We start from the raw sequence: 22137 nt of genomic DNA, 5'->3' as shown, positions 1-22137 counted from the left end.
CCATTCATTAGGATCTGATCCTCAAGGTGGGCATATCGGAGAGAGATCCGCTTGTTTGGCGACATCGCCAAACGAGCGGATCTCTCCATGTATGGCCACCTAAAGTCAGTGCATTTTTTACCAAAGAGAAGTTAAAAAGTTCGAGATATAATTCATTGGGAGGTGTCTAACATATTGGCACCCCCACTGATATAGACTTTCCTTTGAAAGAACTAAATTGGTATTTAATTATGTATACATTTTAATAAACTACCTATCAAGGTTTTTAACAATCTGTTATGTGATTTTTAGGTGGGTGGATATATTTTCTTTAGTTGTAGTGGTGTAGTGATACACTGAATACATTACAAATATATTTCAATATATATACGTATAAGGGCTCATGTTCTAGTGCTAGCAGAGCAAATGTTGGAGTGCTAAGTGAAATTTGCATACTTTAGAAATAGCACAGGCCAAGATTCAAAGTGAAAAAAAAAATCATAGTCCTTTCAACTTTGTCCAGAATATTTAGAAAATAGCGAAATAAGACCACTGAGCAGAGACATTACCTATATTTAGTATTGAGTGAATTAGAAATTAACTAACTCTTAAGCAAAATTTTATGTATTAGAAAAATTAAAAATCATTTATCAGCTATCGAATTCATTCTACATTCTTTCAGTGTATTTTTTAAGATGATAAGGTTAGTTTGCTATGCCAATATAATTATTGCAACACTGTTTAAAAAATGGTGTGTGTAAGGGGCAGGTGGATTTTTCTCAGGTAAAAAATGTGTGTTTACTTCATAGACAATGTGCATATTGATTTTTTTTAAGATTTACAAAATCAGAGCATTACATTTTCTGTGTAGTACAATACTGCCACTTTGTGGAGATATTGATGGAGCTTTGCTTTTGTTCTATAAATATCTGTCAATATAATATTCTCCCTATGGAAAAACACATCCTTCTTTATTAATCCATCCTTTACACATCCAAATGAAAAATGGGCACATTTGGAAGATGGCAATTATAATTTGAAGTGCTGGATGTAAATGAAGGTTAAATCAAAATCTTCTGGATGTGACATAGATCAAATTATTAACTGATAGAAATTATATTATAATAGCTCGTACTTAAATGACAATTTTAATGCTGCATTGATGGCACATATACTGTAAAGCATTATATAGTGAATAAAGTACCCCCTCTTGTAAAATATAAGGATATTATAAGTTACTGAGGAGTTTCATGACCATATAAAAACACGAGGCCGAAGGCAACTGGGGTACTTTATTTATTATAATACACAAGTTTCAGTGCGTCATATGACAGAAATGACATCAGAACTCACCGTTTATAACTGATGACATCAGAACACATCAGGGCACACACAAGCACATACATAAACTGTTTATAAATGGGAATATACATGCACAAGAGGCACAAGCCTTTGCTTAGTATAGACAACTTCACACCAAACATTTTATCTTAAGACACATTGGGGCTCATTTACTCAAGCTCAATTTAATGTTTTTTTTATGAAAACAAAGTCGACTAAACTCCCTTCCATGAATTGAACTAATTTATCAATAGTTTTCCTTGGAAAAATCGAAATGACAAAACGTTGCACAAAATCGGTCATCAATTTGTATCGACTTCGTTAATTTTTTGCTGCAAAAACTCAACATTTTGGGATTATCAGACGAAAACCCTGACATTATCAGAATATCCAGTGCAGATCACGATGTCAATAAACAACTTCAAGGATATGTGCCATTGATTTCTTCATGACCTCAACAGGTTTGAGATGGAGTATTTTCAGATTTAGATTTTTAGCAGCTTTGGGGTATAGTGAATCGCTAAAAATTTGAGTTTTTTTCTACAAAAAATTTGACTTTTCCCGTTAAAAACCCCGACCAGAAAAAATCGAGGTTTAATAAATGGGCCCCTTAGTAAGGGTTTTCAACTCATACTTAATTATACTTAAAAGTATGTTTTTGCTTCTTAGTGATTTAAATTTTCCAGCAACTAAAATCTATAGCACTGAGACTACTTGGTATTAAATCAATGTAATAAAAAGCTTAACAACAGGGCCTTTCTTTTCATACAGTTGCCTGTGAAGCTTTTAGAACACTGATCGACTGTTTGCTGTTTCCTCAGATGAATAGGTTAATTTTGTTTTCTACTCACCTAAATTGTTGTTCGAAAGTGTTTTAGAGAAAAGTGGTACACGTTTTCAGTAATACATACATTAATATTAAGCCTCTGCCAGTACTTTATATAACTTGAACAAACAAAAGGAACAAAACGGAAGACAGTGGTATAATAATGTGGAAAATGTATGTGAGTATACTGAATTTGGTGTGAATTCTCATGTTAAAAAAAGTCAGCACAAGATTGGCCATATGTGATCTGTCCAGGCTGTACACCAGTTGTACCTAAAAAGTTCAAACAGCTCTTTAAGATCAACTTCTTGTCTCTTTCCTGCTATATATGATTATATATATATATATATATATATATATATATATATTCTCATTATTATGTGTACTATGACACTGCAACACAATTCTGAATGTGACTGAAACTCTTAAAATCAACCCCTCAACTGGACAAATTGGGCACCCTTGCCATATACCAATCTGATCAACATTAGTGCATATTCTCAAGCAACATCCCCACCAGGCTGAGCACTTCTAGTTGCAGTGTACTGAATCATTCCATAAAAACAGATAATTCTCTTTTTTTAAACAACAACTTTACCTAATTGTTATCGGTTTCTCTTTAAACTAGTGAATAAGTTGTACTACGTCATGAATTTGTCTTCCTTTCACTTATGTTGTTATAAAAGGTCCGCTTTTCACCATCTACAGTGTATCATGCAAATGTGTTTTCCTTTCCTCTGTTAAAAGGTGTAAAAGCATTATTTAAAGGACTAGACAGCAGCTGAGTTTTTTGGCAACATCAACTGAACATGTTTCAATGTATTGCCTCAATGTTTATTGAATTATGATTTATTATTTCCTCTTGTTCCAATCACTTGTTATAGTGTAGTAAATGGAGAAGACAATAAATGTGTCTGGCATATATGACAGAAGTATGTGAAAAACAATTACTTGTTAGGAGAATGTCACCTACATTTTTACAATAGTGTAGAATGACATATAATTCACACAATTCAACATAGTCTTTGCATAAATTCATTAGGACTGTTCAGTAGGTAAATGAATCACCCAACCACAATATAGTATTAAAGCTAAATCCCACTATTCACATCATCTCACCCCAGGCAGGCTGGCCTGGTTAAGTACGGACAGATGAAAGGTATACTGTATGTACCCAAGGTACTACATTGACCTGGTTGAAATTTTTTTTTGCCACAGACTGCAAAGCAGATACATAAATGTAAAAATAGAAGAATCACAGGTACCTGGGAATTTCGCACATGGGAATGCAAGTAAAATAAACGATTGCAACCAGATTTTCCCATACTTATAATATCTATATAAATTTATTTTGTAGTATTGCAAATTAAATGAAGCTACTACTAGACATTAATTGGTGTTATGTAATTATTTAGCTGATGTACCTTTGCAGCAAGACATTTCCACTAACTTTTTAGTGTTCTTGTTCTTGAAAGTGTCCATTAGCCCAACTTTCTCAAATAAAACTTGAAAGTCTGATTTGAAAAAGAAATGCTGTTCCCATGATATTGGGTCCTAGGCATGACACAGAAACAGTTTCACAGAAGTGTCAGTTTCCATTTTAGCAGCATGGAAGTGTTAATCAAACATATTTATTACAGAAATCCATAAGCTAAATTCTGTTCTATCAAAACTGTTGCTGTTAATTCAAAGCTGTATATTGTAGGGATAGATTGTCTAAGGCAATCAGTATAGATAAGTCTTATTCAGGCCAGGACTATGATTAAACTGATGAAAACCATTTAATATTGTAGCAAACATTGTGACCTATATGGGGCCATCCACACTAGTGAGTGTTGGCTGTATCAGTTGCTTGTGTGCACAGCTTCCATTTACCTTTGGAAATGTAGAGCCCACTTTACATCATTTGTTCACTTTGTTCACCTATAAATCAAGTACACCAGTGACTGAGCTTACAAGCAATCTGTCTTTCATTTTATGTTGGATGAATTAATACCTATATCTTAAAGGGACATCATCTACTAGTAATTACAATGATCACTGAAAGCATGACGGACACAACGTTTTTTACAAACATTTACTTGCATTGTAGTCAGATGTGAGTTTTGTCTATAATTCTATGTGAATTGTTGAACCAATGCAGTAATATGTGTTGTTGAAAAACCTTAATAAAGAAAAACCTACAGTATTGCTAACATTTTGTTAAACTTAAATATATTCCTGTTTATTAGATTGAAAAATACAGTATATAAGTGGAGATGACAAGTTAATTAGGCTTAAGTGCCTAATACTGTGAAGCAAAAGTGATTGTTACGGAAATACAAATTGGCACAGTACTTCTCAGTAAAAGCATGGCATATTTGTAATTTAAGCCAATATAAATTCATATATTCTAGATCTACTAGTTGAACACATTTAATGGCAGTGTTAATTTGAAAAATAAATATATTTGATTATAATTCCAGCATGGTAAGATGACTGTTACAGAGCGCCAATGAAATGGAAACATGAATATAGAGTGGCACTGTCCAAAGGATAACCTTTAGTGAGTATAGACTATACAAATATAAGTTGTGGTACAGGTATGGGACCTGTTATCCTAAATACTGAGGACCTGTGGTTTTTTCAGGTAAAGGATCTTTCCATAATTTGAATCTTCATATCTAGTCTACTAGAAAATCATGTAAACATTAAATAAAATAAACCCAGTAAGCTGGTTTTGCTTCCAGTAAGGATAAATAAAATTTAGATCAAGTACAATAGTCAAGTACAATAACTGTAGTCTATATGGGAGAAGGCCTTTCCGTAATTCGGAGATTTCTAGATAACAAGTTTCCAGCTAATAGATCCCATACCTGTATCTGAACAAGCAAACACACATACAGTATATATTGATTCAAGATATTTATGCAGAAGCTCAACAGTGTTTTCCACAATTTTCTTACGTTGGGAACTTATGGAAAAACTAGAAGTTGGCAAATGTGACTTACAATTTATGCTTAGATGCCAAATATGTAGGGGATGGCATAGACTGTTTAAGCACAACATGTATAAACATTGATCACAATGTGTATGTGTTATTCCTCAGAAGCATAGTATGATGTGGGTAACCAATCACAGCTCTGCTGTCAAGTATATGATAGTGTCATGTCTTCTGAACTGCTGGGTGTCTGCTCTCAACATTGGGATTGGCTGTCATAACACAGTGCAAAGGCCAGAGTGCCATAATTTCTTAATAGCATGCATTTATACACACCTTCCAATATTCATTCTGCATTAATTCTTTGCAGCCTGTGTTGCTTAATATAACCTTTAACATTTGCACAAAACTATATTGCGAAGCAGAAACTCAGCAGAACATTTGGCAGCTGAATTGTATTACCAGGAGTCCTGGGTGCCCATATAGTGTACTGTAGGTTCATTAATCTGTATAAATTAAAAAGAAGAGTCAATGAAATTAGATATTGATATTATCTTTGATATTGGTTGCCCTTGCTTTTGCTCCAAGTATGCCTTCATATATTCAATATTCTTTTAATGTCTAAAAATACAAGAACAGTATTCAGTGTGATAGCCTAAACCACCATGCTACAATTGAATTACACTGAAAGAAGAGTAAGGCTAGGTTCATTTCTGAATATTTTGTATTAGAAACCATTACTGGATAAGCTTACATCTTTTAATGTCTAAAAATACAAGAACAGTATTCAGTGTGATTACACTTGAAAATACAAGAACAGTATTCAGTGAATTACACTGAAAGAAGAGTAAGGCTAGGTTCATTTCTGAATATTTTGTATTAGAAACCATTACTGGATAAGCTTACATCTTTTAATGTCTAAAAATACAAGAACAGTATTCAGTGTGATAGCCTAAACCACCATGCTACAATTGAATTACACTGAAAGAAGAGTAAGGCTAGGTTCATTTCTGAATATTTTGTATTAGAAACCATTACTGGATAAGCTTACATCCTTATACAGAATTTCAAGTTCATATTGTATTATGTACTGCATATCAGTGGCGGCTGGCATGAGCAGCTTCCTTCTGCATAACTAATAGTGTCTTACAACTCTTATGAAAACTGGCATTTATTGGTCCAGGTGTTACTCATATGCGTTTCACAATATGTATATGTTGTGAGAATATTAGAGGTAAAAATGTGAAATATAGAACATGTAGTTTAAAAAATATTTATAAATACATTTGTAATGAAACCGCTAGGTTTACCTAGGTGCAGTAACCCATAGCAACCAATAAGATGCTTTTAAAGGAGAAGGAAACCCCCAGGGCGCTAAACCCCTCCCCCCCTCCCCTGTGCTGCCCCCCCTCCCTCCTCCCCCCTGGCCTACCTGTCCCCCTGGGCAAATGCCCCTAACTTTTTACTCACCCCTCTGCGCAGGTCCTGTCCACGGAGTACGCAGTCGCCATCTTCTCCCACGCGCGTCTTCTTCCTGCTCTGATCGGCGTTTTCTGGCGCATGCGCAGTAGGAACAGGTACCGGTACGGCTCTACTGCGCATGCGCCGAATGTCACAAAGTGAAATCGGAAAACTTCGTGACATTCGGCGCATGCGCAGTAGAGCCGTACCGGTACCTGTTCCTACTGCGCATGCGCCAGAAAACGCCGATCAGAGCAGGAAGAAGACGCGCGTGGGAGAAGATGGCGACTGCGTACTCCGTGGACAGGACCTGCGCAGAGGGGTGAGTAAAAAGTTAGGGGCATTTGCCCAGGGGGACAGGTAGGCCAGGGGGGAGGAGGGAGGGGGGGCAGCACAGGGGAGGGGGGGGAGGGGTTTAGCGCCCTGGGGGTTTCCTTCTCCTTTAAATGTGTAACTAATGAATGCTGCCTGCATTAGTGCTATGGGTTAGTCCAACTGGACAAACTTAGTGTACATGGCAAGCGAGTGCAAATTGTCCCCACGTTTATAAATGACCCCAGTGTCTTTTACTACATAACCCCATTTGAGTTGTGTTATCTTCTGTTTGTCTATTAGAAAATGTGCAGTTGGTTTGCATTTTTATTTTTAGTAGTTTTTCAGTTATTTAGCTTTTTGTTCAGCAGTTCACTTTGGTATTACAACACTTATCTGGTTGCCTATTTACCCTAGCAACAAGCTGTGATTTGAGATACTGTAACATGAATTGGAGAGGGACTGAATAGAAAGATAAGTAATAAAAATATACTTATATTTTTGGCTGCCAGGGTCACTGACCCCCATTTGAAAGTTAGTAATAAGCAAAAGAGGAAGGCAAATCGTTGCAAAACTATAAAAATAAATAATGAAGATCAATTGCAAAGTTGTTAGGAATAGGATATTCTTTAAATTATTTCTAATTGCTGTAGGCTATGGTGTTTGAACATTTTAAGCGATGTAAGTGAATGTCTATGATTTCCTTGTAATAATTGGGACAATTTTAACTTAGCATTTTATATTGCCCGACATAAAACAAATGAGGAGGTCTTTTCATACTCATGTGCTGGCTACTTGTATTTTATTTGTAAATTCTGTCAGTACAGGGCATAAAGTTTTTACTACTTACCCCATGTGCTCTTAAAACTGCTGGGGTGTTTGTATATACCAAATGTCCTGGTCCACAACAAAGGGTTTATTTAAATAGTTCACGGCACAATTTTGTCTTGAGTCTTTGTAACAAACATAATATACAAAGTTGACTTTTGCTATATGACTACATGGGCAGCATCTGATTCTATCCATCATTATATACTGTGAATATATTTTTATATTTGAATACTGAATATATGTTTTATTATTTCCTCAGCTTCACCTCCAAAATTAAAAGAAATGAAGACTCAAAGTGTACAAGAGGGGAAAAAGCTTGTACTGAAGTGTCAAGCTGTTTCTGAACAGCCATCTCTCAAATTTAGATGGTTTAAAGGAGAGAAAGAAATCGGAGCAAAAAACAAGCCAGAGAGCAAGCCTGAGCACATTAAGATAAGGGGGAAAAAGTAAGTTTTCTATTTTGTTGTTTGAGGTAAAATGCACACTGTAATAGGCTAACAGGATAGAACAGGGTCAAAAATATGTTAGCATTATTTAATGAAAAGTAAAAACAGATTAAAATCTTGATGCTCTAAACTTTAAATTAAATGCAAATAAAGACATTGTTACAACCAACATCAGAGGTCTCTATCCCAAAACGTACCACCGACAACTCACAGAACTCTCCCATTTGCTGTATGTGGTTAAAAAAAAAAGCAAAGCGGGTACCATCTTGTGCTAATTCTGACCTGGCACACTCTTGTAGTAGCAATCAAAAGGCATGCTTTGAGACATTTCCCATTGGCACCAATATAAAGCATCATGAGTTGCTTTTCATCTGGTGTACCTTGTCAAGTGGCCATGGGACAAAGTTTACCCATGGAGCATCCTACTGATATCTGTCAGTCTTCATCTTATCTCTGTATGCACATGGTACTTTTTACAGCTGCTTGCTTAAACTAATATTCTGAAGCATCCATGGATATTATGCATTGTATTTAATAGTCTTGATAATCATTACTGAGTAGCTCCATCTAAAGGTGTTGTACAATGTTAGCCAGTTTAACAGTTATATGGTAAAACTTCATATGAAACACAACAAAAGTTATACTATGTCTGATTCTCCACTGTATAAACCCCTTCTTTAGTACTTTAGTCATACATTATTATCAGCAGGCTGTGAAAATTAGCAGGTTGCACATTAAAGCTTATAGCAATGTTGCATAAAGGACCAGTAACTTAAAATTATGAATTTGACATGCTATATTTCTATCCTGTATGTGTGCAATGTATTTTCTTTTTTTAGAAGCGCTGTTTTTATTGCAGTGTGTTAGCTAACAGGTCTTTCGTATTCAGCCATCTTTTTTCTGTTTATTAAACAACAACCTATCCTGTATATTGCGTTTGGTGGTGCCACCAATAAGACCCATTCATGCACTGCCACTAAAGCCCTACCTGAAAAACTACAGCTATTTCCCTATACAAATGTCATACTTTCTAAAATGGTGCTTAAGGGCAAATCAACCCCAAAATAAAAAAATGCATAATAAAAGAAAACATAATTCTAAACAATGTACATTTATTAAAAATGTTCGGTGCTTTTAAAGTTATTTGTAAAATGGTTGCTATTGAAAGCAGCATTTGCTTAACTCCTGGTTGTTAGTTTTTAAACAATGTTGCAAAAGTTCCTCAGCAAAGATAGGCCTGTTAATCAGCTGGCTTAACAGTCTGAGCCATCAGTGAAGAGAATAGAAAGGGACAAACACTTATTTTAATTGCAATACATATACATACAATTTAAGAACCATAGAAAATGTGTGATGAGTGTATATTGCAAAGTTGCTTAGAATTATGTTTTCTATTATTAGTTGACAATCCCTTTAATATTCTAAACAACAAACCAAGTGAGCACCTGTGTTATCACTATCTGCGGTGTTACTGGTTACTAGTCCCTTAGTGCACTGGATCTTTAATTTGCTATTATGCAGATGTTTATTATTCTCTGTTATTTTAGCAGTAATTTGAAAGTGCCTGGTTTATACATTATATATGAGAAAAGAGAGCTAATCCTATTGACTAACAAGCTGGTAAACATCTAGAAACACCGTGTGACTGTGCCAGATATGTATCTATATATTTGTATGAAATAGACACAAAATGGTTTAATTGGAAATGTAATCTACAACACCATACCCTATGATGCAGTTTTACCTTTTTAATGACTAAAATGCCCTTTTTGGGGGGAAAAGTAAGCATTTGCTGTTTGTTCCACAGAAAATCTTCAGAACTCCAAATTAACAAAGCTTCCAGTGCAGATAACGGTGAATACAAATGTACAGTGTCAAACCAGCTTGGAAATGATTCCGTGACCGTCAATGTCACCATAGTCCCAAGTAAGGATAACATTTTATTTCACTTTACATAATCTTTCATTCTCCGCTACAACTCATATTTTTTATTGTATAATACCATCAACATTTTGAAAAGCTCAAACAGTGTGTAAATATATATATATATATATATATATATATATATATATATATATATATATATATATATATATATATATATACTGATATATACTGATTTGTAGCTTGTGAGTATGTTATCAACTTTTTGCAATGTGTGGATTTGTTATAGCATTATTGGAATTTTCAAAAGGATAGATTATTTTTAACAATGGTCCGAATTCGCTTAACTGTAACATATGTAGTATATTACAGTTAAGCGAATATAACTAATGTAATTTATAATTTTAAGTCAAACTAAATTGCATTGTAATTTGAAGCTTTCAGGATAACAGGTTTCTGGTTAAGGAATCTCATACCAAAAAACATTTCTTCATACATAAGATATTAATTTAATAGCTTATGTATGAAGAAATGTTTTTTAATAATACAGTACTGATGGGTTATCTATAAAATAAGTTTTATTCAAATTTGAGGCTTGTAGAATGCTTCCAAGGTGAAAACTACATGCAGAAAATATATTCGGTGGGGGAGTCTACACCTATGAATCATTTCTGGTGCGAGACCAAAGTTGACAAATAATACACATAATTCATGAGTGACTATACCTTATGATTTAAAACTAAATTAAATATTAGCTCCTAGAAATTCAAAGGAAAAACATGATCAAAGCCCAATATGTTGATCTCCCTGTTTGTTCCTTATGTCAAAGGTTACACATTTAGGGGTTACACATTTAACACATTCCTGGAAGGTCAAGCAAGCATCTTGATTTTACATCATGCTATGGAGGCTGTTAATCGTGAATATATAAAAAACAATAAGAAAAAATAGTCCTTTAGATTAGCCATAGGCAGGGCCGCCATCAGGGGGGGACAGGGGGGACAAGCGTACCGGGCCCGGGCATGAAGGGGGGCCCGGCAGCGCTGCATTTTTTTGAAGATCCGGGCCCCCCTTACGAGCGCCCGAGCCGTACGTCTTGCCTCTTCAGTGCCGAATGCGGAAGTGCCGAAAAGCCGAAGCCGATGCGACGAAAAGACCCGAAGTCACGGAAAAAGCCGAAGTCCCGAAGTCACGAAGCGCCGAAAAGACCCGAAGTCACGAAAACAGCCGAAGCCGAAGTCCTGAAGCAGCGCAAAGACCCGAAGTCACGAAAACAGCCGAAGCCGAAGTCCTGAAGCGGTGAAAAGACCCGAAGTCACGAAAGGAGGCGAAGTTGAAGTACTGAAGCCATGAGTTCAATTCTACTGAACACCAGTTTGTGTTTTTTTTTTTTTTAATCCCCTGGCCACCAATGTATTATTTTAATATTCTATAGGCCCCTGCCACCAATCTTTTTTTTAAAACTTTTGTTTTTGGGGCCCCAATTTTTTTTTTAACTCGTAAGGGGCCCCTTGCCACCATTGTTTTTTTTTGGTTTTTTTTTTTAAAAAAAAAATTAATTTTCTTTTTGGTGGCCCCAAATTTTTTTAACTTGTAAGGGGGCCCCTGCCACCAGTTTTTTTTTTTATTTCAAAAAAAAATTATTTTTTTTTTTAAATTTTTTTTGGGGCCCCAATTTGTTTTTAACTTGTAAGGGGGCCCCTGCCACCATTTTTTTTTTTTTCAAAAAAATTTTTTTTTCTCCAAATTTTTTTTTGGGGCCCCAATTTGTTTTTAACTTATAAGGGGGCCCCTGCCGCCAATGTTTTGTTTTTTTTTCAAAAAAAAATTAATTTTTTTTCAAATTTTTTTTTGGGGCCCCAATTTGTTTTTAACTTATAAGGGGGCCCCTGCCGCCAATGTTTTTTTTTTTTTCAAAAAAAAATTAATTTTTTTTCAAATTTTTTTTTGGGGCCCCAATTTGTTTTTAACTTAGAAGGGGGCCCCTGCCACCAATGTTTGTTTATTTTTTAGTTTTTTTTACATTTTTTTTGTTGGGGCCCCAAGTTTTTTTTAACAGGGGGCCCCTGCCACCAATGTTTTTTAAAAAAAAAAATTTTAATTTTTTTTTTTTGGGGCCCCAATTTTTTTTATAAGGGGGCCCTGACCATCAATAGCTTTTTACAACTTGTGTGGGGGGGGGGGTTACTTTTTTAGCGCTGATGTCTGTGTGGTCTTTTAACTGCGATGTGGGCGGGATATGGGGCGGAGCTTGGTCGTCAGTGTGGGCGGGGCCCAGGGGGCCCCAAAAATTTTGTTGTACGGGGCCCCGTGATTTCTAATGGCGGCCCTGGCCATAGGTGCTGATTCGCTTTTATACCTGTGAGATTTTTTACGTACAGCTGAGAGACTAGTTGCCATAGGTGCTGATTCACTTTTATACCTGTGTTAATCATGAATGTAGGAACTCATTTTTCAGATACTAGTTGTCTTTAAACAATAACGGATTCATGAAGATTTAAAGAGCATACCTTAATTTTAGAATTAGCATACCTTAATTTTGATCTAGCAAAGCAAGTGTTCTTACACAAAATAGACTTATATTGTTTCAGCAATTTTTTAAGGTATGACCTGAACAGTTTGGGCTTCCTTATGTGGAAATCCAGTATCCAGAATACTCCAAATTAAAGGAAGGTAATCTAACATGGCATCCATTCTATGCAAATAATTGTGTATTTTTCAAAGATTTCCATTTTCTCAGTAATAATAAAACCATACAGGTATGGGATCACTCATCTGGAAACCCGTTATCCAGAAAGTTCTGAATTACAGAAAGCCCAACTACCACCATTATTAGCAAATAATTAGAATTTTTAAAAATAATTTCATTTTTCTCTGTAATACTAAAACTGTACCTTTTACTTGTTTGTGACTGAGCTACATTAATCCATATTGGTGGCAAAACAATCTTATTGGGTTTATTTAATGTTTAAATGATTTTTAGTAGACGAAGTATGGTAATTCCAATTACAGAAAAACCCCTTATCTGAAACCCCAGGTCCCAAGCATTTTGTATAATAAATACCATACCTGTATGTTCAGTTTCTTATGCTATGCCACAGAAACAAATTGGGTTAAAATATCCCTCCAACTGTTAAAGGAACAGTTCAGTGTGAAAATAAAAACTGGATAAATAGATAGGCTGTGCAAAATAAAAAATGTTTCTAATATAATTAGTTAGCCAAAAATGTAATGTATAAAGGCTGGAGTGACTGATGTGTAAAATAATAGCCAGAACACTACTTCCTGCTTTTCAGCTCTATAACTCTGATTCAGTCAGCGAGTTGAAGGGGGGCCACATGGTACATATCTGTGAGTTTGCAATTGATCCTCAGCATTCAGCTCAGATTCAAAAGCAACAGATATAACACATGTGGCCCACCCTCAAGTCTCTGATTGGTTACTGCCTGGTAACCAGGGTAATCAGTCAGTGTAAACCAAGAGAGCTGAAAAGCAGGAAGTAGTGTTCTGGCTATTATGTTACACATCCAGTCATTCCCTTCACACTTCCTCCCCACATAGTCCACTATTTAGAAAAGTGTTCTCTGAATGATGCATAGACCTCTCCATAGTAGCGCAGCGGAGCTGAGCTGTTTGGTGTATGCACCTACTGCGCATGCGCCAGAACTCTCCATAAATAGCTGAATGGAATAAGAGTATCTGAAGATACCAAAGATGTTTCCTGTGAACACCGCTGTGCTACTCCTCATGTAGAGGTCTGGGTGACATTCAGCGACACTTTTCTAAATAGTGGACAGTGTGGAGAGGAAGTAGGGAGGAGGGCATATGGGGGCTAGTAGATGGGGACTCTCTTCAGGAGGGGAGGGTTAGTTCTCCTTTAAGTGGATCAGTAAAGACCACTGGCTGACCTGAAGCAAACTTTGCAACTTTTATTGTCAAGTGAGTAAAATCTCAAGGTACAGACTTCAGTCTAAAAAGCCAAACCAACTTACTCAGTCCGTGCTAAACAAGACATATCCTGAACACCACACTACTATGTATTTGAGGTACTGGTATTATATTAAGAGACATTACAGCTTAAAACTATTTACATCTATCGTGTCAATAATGCTATAAAAACTAAAGGAGGCACATTATATATTATTGATTTGTGTTTGGTTATGTCAGTGGGAAATGAGCTAATGTTACACAAGGCTGTATAAGGCAGTATACTGGACCAATAACATCAAAAAAATTTAATTGTTTTAAAGTAATAAAAATATAATGCAGTGTTGCCCTGCACTGGTAAAACTGCCTTGTTTGCTTCAGAAACACTACTATTGTTTATATAAAAAAGCTGCTGTGTAGCAATGGGGGCAGCTATTCAAAGGAGAAAAGGCTCAGGTTACACAACAGATAGCAGATAAGCTCTGTAGAACATAATGTTATCTGTTATCCACAATTTAACATGTGCCATATAGCCTTTTTTCAATTTCCGCCATTGCTACACAGCAGCTTGTTTATATGAACTATAGTAGTGTTTCTGAAGCAAACAGACCAGTTTTACCAGTGCAGGGCAACAGTACATGATATTTTCATTACTTTAAAACACTTTAATTTTTTTGGTTTTCCTGTTCCTTTAATGACTGTAAAGACAGGTGTTAAGAATATGGCTCATTTGTGACTGTGAGTGCTTTGCATTGCCCTTTACACCAAATTTGAATCCAATGCAAAGCACCGTTCTTACTAGCTGCAGGTAGGATGCAAAGCATTTTTTGTAATGTATTTTTTGTATTGGCTTTAAGATATAGTTTTGCATCTCTGACCATGTCAAATTAACCCTAAAATCTCTGACAAGCCACTATTTGGTAGCAGAGTTCTTATTTTCATTGCTAGACTTCTGAATAGATTAAACAAGGAGGCTCATTATTAGTAATGGTGTGTTGGCATGAAGTACACTGACAATTTAATTTGGAACTGGCACATTGCAAAGCTGACTTGTTTCAGTTAGTGATTTTAATTAGGAACCAAGCTCATAGGTTATTTTTTTATCCCTTTTTGTATACTGGATGCTCAGTACAGATGGCAATTGCATGTGAAACATTTTGCTAATTTTGGTCATTTTCATTGTCATTGTCATTTTATATTATAAGAAATTAAACATGACTATTATGCTAATGTATGTTTTTACACACCTGAAGAGTTTGGTCAGGGTCCCGTAACACTTTTAAGAAATATGAAAGTTGCAATATTTAACTCACTTTGAAAATAAATGTCTATTTTGCCATAAACATCCCTAATGTCATCCCAATCAACGTTTTAGACTGAAAAAGGAATATCTACCCTAAATAGCCTACAGGCTGGAACCCCTGAGCACAAACTCTGAGCCCCTAGGCAACCACCATTGGTTAGATAAAGGCGTGGTGTGTTAGAGTCTACTCACACTGTAACAAGCACAATAGGGCATCTAGTTTTTGAAGAGAAGTCAGTGTTCATAATAGAAAAGTACAAGTAGATTATGTCTTCAGTGCTGCTGCTGCACCCTGTCTGAATCTTCAACAGCAATGTGTTTAACACAATGCTTTTGAAACTTCATTGGTGGTGAAACAGTTATTAAATATTTACTGTAATGCAGCTATTATATTAGTAAATACAACTGAATCTTCAGGTTATTTAATGAAGCAATGGTAAACAGTCTCAATATGAAAGATGGATTTATTTTTACTCCGGCTCATTGTGAAAGCACAAGGGTAATTTATTAAGAACAAAGCTCCTAGGAATTGATGATGCTGAGAAACTAGAGACCTGCCAAACTGCTGCATCATCTACATTTTAACCTTGACAGGACAAAAGCTTTTCTGGAAGCAATCTGGAAAATGAGATGATAAGGCTTTATATGCACTGCAATGAAGTGTCACTGCAGTGCTTAAAGCAAACTGCAAATGTAAAAAGAAAATCTACTAATACATGGCAAATACATGTATTAATTGCTGCACATTGTGGGCTTATTTTAAATTATAAGTACAAAAATATCTCAAAATGATTTGGTCTCACAATAAAACCTAATTAGTAGTGATGCACAATGCTGCTCCAACAGACAGGGGTCTTCTGCACCACCCCAGCCATGCTGACATCGTACACTGGAATGCAAAGAAATGTAGTTTAACAGAACCTTTGTGGCTGTAGGTGATTCATAGGCTTCCTTTCATATATTTTATTTGTAATAGGTTGTTGCATGACATACTTACAGTAAATTATATTTTAATGTGGTTTCAGTGATATTCTGTATACCTCTGTCACTGACTATCTTTCTAGCCTGTCTGTGTTTTGTAAAACAGTGAATCTGCTCTGATATTGCCATATTGTTGACAGTACCAGATAGAAAGCACAATCTTCTCATTCACTGTTACCTTAACTCGTTTAAAAAAGGATATCTAGGTCAACTGGGTGCTGTTCATCATTGTGGTGCTGAAGGGCAAAGCTGCCAAACAATAGAATTGTCTTAATAAGGTTGCCTTTAATTGATAACTTGTTGGTGCAGATGGAGCTGCCTGTAGATTTGTGGCTACTCCTCTTCCTGCCAGGAAATCCATTAAGTGTGGATAGCAAGGCAAAAAATTAAAATGAAACTCAGCAATTGTAAAGGCAACTTCATGTTACTGTAGTGCAAAATGTAACATTATATATATATATACTGTATATATATATATATATATATATATATATATATATATATATATATATATATATATTCCACGGTTGCTGGTTATAAATAAATATATATATATATATATATCTATATCTATCTATATATATATATATATCTATATCTATCTATCTATCTATCTATCTATCTATCTATCTATCTATATAGATATATATATATAGATATATATATATAGATATATAGATATATAAAGCAAAAGAACCGCACTCACAGGACTTTAGAAGGTGCAAAATCAAAAAATGATATTTATTTCAACGTTTCGGCTAATCACTTAAGCCATCATCATATATATATATATATAGGCCACATGTCATTTCATTCTTTTGTGCAGAGAAGATATTTACCTCATTGTTCTATTCTAATACTCGTCACTAATGAAAGCTGCTCGCTGCATAGATGATTAGTAATCTGTTCGGATACTGCTTGCTTTTACAAGCCAGTCTGCAATATAATTTTTTTCTGGTATATAATCAGACCGGCAACATGTATATTTCATACAAGGCTCACTTTAAAGTGATACTGAAACTAAAAATAATCTACATTAAAAGTTTTCGTATAGGTTACGTTAGTCTTTTTTCGCTGATAATTCTACTTTGGTAAGTAACTGTCACTTGAAGTTCCTAAACCTGACTGTTTTGCCAACCTGGCTGTCCCTTCTTAACCTGTCAGTTACAGTTTCTAATGTTAACGGACTCCTGCTGCACAGATATGGCAGCCCCTTCATAGAGGAACAGGGTAGTTTGACAGGTAATGTAAAAGCATCAGGCAAAATTATAAATAGCAAAGATAATGTTATGATTTATAATAAAAAAGGTTATTTTCTGATGTCAGTATCTCTTTAAAGTGGTGGCGTACTAATTGTATTTGTGTATTTAAGGGATACTGTCATGGAAAAACATGTTTTTTCCAAAACATATCAGTTAATAGTGCTGCTCCAGCAGAATTCTGCACTGAAATCCATTTCTCAAAAGAGCAAACAGATTTTTTTATATTCAATTTTGAAATCTGACATGGGGCTAGACATTTTATCAGTTTCCCAGCTGCCCTAGTCATGTGACTTGTGTCTGCACTTTAGAATGGAATTACTTTCTGGCAGACGGTTATTTCTCCTACTTAAAGTAACTGAATCAGTCTCAATGGGACTTGGCTTTTACTATTAAGTGGGAAAGTTGGATCTTGAGATTTGCAAGTTAACAGTGACTTGCAAAGTTTTTTTTTCCAAACAAGTTGCATTGTACTGGCACACATTTGAGGTGAGAGTTGCACTTTTTAAATAATTATTATTTCTACTATGCATTTTTCTGGCACGATTCTGCTGTATCTGATCTATTAATGCACTGCCAGTCTTCCTGCTGCCAATAGCTGCATCTTACCACTGCAGTGGTAAGTAAGCTGGCCTCTGCAGCCATTTAAATTATGCATCCCACTTCCTGTAACTACATGAGGTTGCAGACTGATTTAAATTTTTATTAGAGGATAAATGAATCTTCAGAATGCAGTGTGGCAGACACAAATCATATTAACAATCATTGTGTCGTTTGGTGTATTTCACTATACAAAATTGTCCCACTTGAGACTATATTTCTAAATAATTAAAAGAAAACTCTCTCTTTTCTATTTTTTTACCAGTAATGTCACGTTGATGCACATTCCAAGTATTTTTCACTTCTTTAGCTGGAAAATACAACATACAAAATACAAACATAGTCATGATATTTTCCTTCACACATTCTGTGTAGTCCTAGCACTTATGTTGCTCATAACACCCTATAAACACGGGCAAAATGGCAGTCGTCCGTATTGTATTTGCTCACTAATATATACCTTTTGAGTGAAATTCTGCCTACTTTTTATTCATTGCCCTAAAGAGTTTAACTATTAATGAACATCTGAAAAGTATCATTTATTTTGCTGAGGTTAGAATATTTCTTGAATCCAGTAAGGAATTAATTTTAACAGTAGCTAGCAGGCTTGCAAATGCTCAGATATTGCACAATTTTATATTATGGAGTATGGTAGGTATGAGCATTTTAAAATATCACTGTATTATATTACTGCTGTTCATATCTTTTGGGCTTAATATGTTGTTGAACTCCTAGGAAACAATGTTGTTATATTTTATATTTCTGACATTATAAACCTATTTCCTCACTCAAAGGTAGAATCAAATAAGATCTCTGATTTTAAATGTATTTTCTTTCTGTGATGTGTATATTTTCTGTACTACAGAATAAAATAAATCTCATTAAGCTATTTCTGAATTGTGAACATTGTTTAAATTGGGTTCTCTACATTCATGTTCGGACACTTTGGCAAAGGCAGTAAAACGTAATTTAAAAACTGTTGTAGTAATTTGAAATGGTATAGTTAAAATGATGCAGCAGGCATTAGAGAACTCAGATGTAGTTCACCCACCATGCACCCTGCATGTGAAAGTACAATGTGTCCAAGTATTTTTGTGGATTTCTCTGACATTTATTTGCATTTATCTGCAACTAAATGATGGCTTTCTTAGATTGAGTGGTCACTTAGTAATATGAATATCATCTTTTGACAGCAGTTTTTCTAGTTGTTCAGCAGTCAGCTTGCTAGTAAAATGTCTGGCTCTATGCCAGAAGAGGAATTTACATCTGCAGTATCTACAGAACCTAAAGAGATGAGATGCAGGAAGTTTTCTTAATTGGCTGCAGGCAGAAAATGGGTAAAGAGAATGATTCGGCTCTAACATAACAAAAGTCAACATATTTTATTAAAGTGCTAAATATTTATGGTTTCCCGGCCAGCAATACTTTGCAATTCAAATTAATTAAGCAAGCAAATCAAATGTCCTGTCTGTATTGGCTGTCAAGGATATGTCAGTCAATTGCTTCCCTCATATGGGAATGTTTAACAATAGTTACAATGTCTGAACTTCGTTTATTTGATACAAGTACTGCTTAGCATATTGATAAGGCCAGAAGGTTATTAGTGGTCTACAAGCCTTTATCCAGAATCTTTCATGTTGGGTCACTGCAATGGGGTTTTCTTTTTAAAATGTTTCACCTAGTTTCCCAAAGTTTAGCGTATGGACAGTTTGTTGCAATGCACTTCAAATTCCTGATATTCATAATTTGCATTTTCATTCTACTGTGGTGCAGAAGAAAGATGCTTTACCTTGAGGTGGAAATGACACTATATTCTATTTAAATGAAGTGTGTTAAGAATGTGAAGCTTGTGTGGGTGTGTTGAAACCATCTCAATAAGTGTCATTCCACTACTTAGGCTGAAACATATCTAGATGTGAATGTTTAAAAATATCTGTTTAACTATTCTGCCCAGTAATATATGTAATGAACAATCTATAACTCAGGATAATTATAATGTTTTGATGCATATCTTTCTCGCTATTCTGCCATGTAAAGCATTCATACGGTGCATATGTGTCAGTACTTTAACGTATATCTTAGCAAATGTGCACACTACCGCGGCCTCGTTTTACAAACAAAAATTTTCTAATGAAAACTAACCACACAGGGCCCATATGAGAGGTCAAAACTATTAGGTTGGATGCATTTGGTGACCTGGATGAACAGACCCTATTTAGTCAAATCATCCCATTACTGTATAACTGCAGCCAGTCTCCTGGTTGGTTGTGTTCTTTCACAGGCACAAATTGGGATCATGAAAAAGATCTATAATTAAAGATCTATGTTAAAAAACATGGAACTGTTTATACACTTTTTATACATTTTACTATATTCTATTCTATAAGTCTGCAAAAGGCAATAAAAGGAAACAACCCTTGAAAGTGTAAAATGTCCTAATTTAAAGGCATAATTGTAGTTTTCCTTTACATTTGCCATATTATTTGCAACCTCCCTTATATCTTTCGGAACATTTGGCAATAGCCAGGTGTTTGGCCAGACCTTCTTATCCTAGGTAAAACTAACTTAAAAATCCCTGTTAAAAGTTAAATTTGTTGCTTGATTGGTAGTCTGTGAAGTAAAATAGATTAACATACAATGTAATCAAAAGTTTAATAAAAAGTACATTTAAAAAGATAAATATGAACAGTTTTGATCCTCTGCCTGATATATAGGCCAGGTTGCCATAATCTCATGTGGCAGTTCTCTAGTTATTTTATTGCCCTTTTTCCATTTACAATGTATACAGACTTTGAACCTCATAAAATATATTTTCTGCCAGTGGCTCTTGATGAAATGAAAGGCAAATAGCCTTGTATAGGGTCACAAAGAGGTGATAAGTAAATGAAAGTCCGAGTTTTTAACAGCTCTGCTACCCATTCATTGCGTCTTGCTAATATGCGGGAACACTCATAAATACTGCTTTCTGACAGCACTCAGAAAATCTAATTAGTGCTAGTTCACAACCCAACTTCCAAATTACCATAACCATCTCCTGCTACTTTTGATTAGCTAATAAACTGCAAAAGTTTTACCTGAAATCCTGTATATCTGAAATCATAGAACCTTAGCAGTATTGAGATTACTCTTAATAGAGCAATACTCACAATAGTCAAAAAGATAATATTCTGGTGCCTTGCATTTGATGTTACTCAACATGCCCATGATATGTGAACACATATGACACTGCATGTTTTGTTTATTTGAAATAATTATATGAGGTGATCAACAAAGCAAACATTGATAAATAACTTAAACATAATTTTGTGTTCCCATTACACAGACTGTCATTAATATGCACATTATATGTATTTGTCAATGACATTTTAGCAGGTTGTAACAGTTTTCTGTTAATTACATTTTTAATTTAATTACATTTTTCAATACATATATTTAAAAGCAGTTTAAATATTTTCATATACTTATTCTATGGTATAAACAGAGTGCAATATGATACAGTGCACCTCTTCACGTGCTTAATTTCAGGATAATTAAAAATATCATAGTTGGTAATCAGGTAAAAACTACAAAACAGCCATGCCTGTTTCTTCAGCAATCCAAATATGATTGCCTCTCAATTAATTGCCAGCACCATATAATCAAATAAGCAGCTACTTTCTTCAGCCAGTTTTATGATAGCAACAATTGCCCTGGCATTTCATATGTATGTAGAAAATGATGCAAAGTAGATATCAGCACAGAGGCAATGTAACATGACTGTGCAGAATCCTTGCCACACCTTCCTGCTATAAGTGAAACCAAACTGCACTGAAAACACACCTCTCCCTGAATTCAGTGCTATCTTGACATTTTATACTTCCTAGAAACCATCCTTTCTTCTTTCCTTTTCAAAAGACATCTTTAAATCTTTACAAAAAGATACTATTGTGCATGCGCCTGCCATCTTGCCGAGGACTACTAATGCTTTTTGTGTGTCAAATAAGATCTTTTTTTTTTTCCTGCAAACCCTGATGGGAAATCAACCCTAAAGGCTGTAGTTGAATGCTGGGAGTTGTAGTTTATTACAC

At 35.1% G+C, this 22137-nt stretch overlaps 1 protein-coding gene across 8 annotated transcripts in view; it reads left to right on the top strand.

The window, feature by feature from the left end:
* LOC108712234 (pro-neuregulin-1, membrane-bound isoform) overlaps positions 1–22137 on the top strand; it is a 480176-nt gene that overhangs the window by 404684 nt on the left and 53355 nt on the right. For all 8 annotated transcript variants that reach the window (XM_041561438.1, XM_041561437.1, XM_041561421.1 and 5 more), the window contains exons 2-3: positions 7930–8116; positions 9924–10042. In XM_041561438.1, the coding sequence (XP_041417372.1) occupies positions 7930–8116; positions 9924–10042 (306 nt within the window). The remainder of the gene's footprint in view (positions 1–7929; positions 8117–9923; positions 10043–22137) is intronic.

This window comes from Xenopus laevis, chromosome 1L (assembly GCF_017654675.1).
Source record: "Xenopus laevis strain J_2021 chromosome 1L, Xenopus_laevis_v10.1, whole genome shotgun sequence".
NCBI lineage: Eukaryota > Metazoa > Chordata > Amphibia > Anura > Pipidae > Xenopus > Xenopus laevis.
This window is presented reverse-complemented; position numbering and strand designations above follow the sequence as displayed.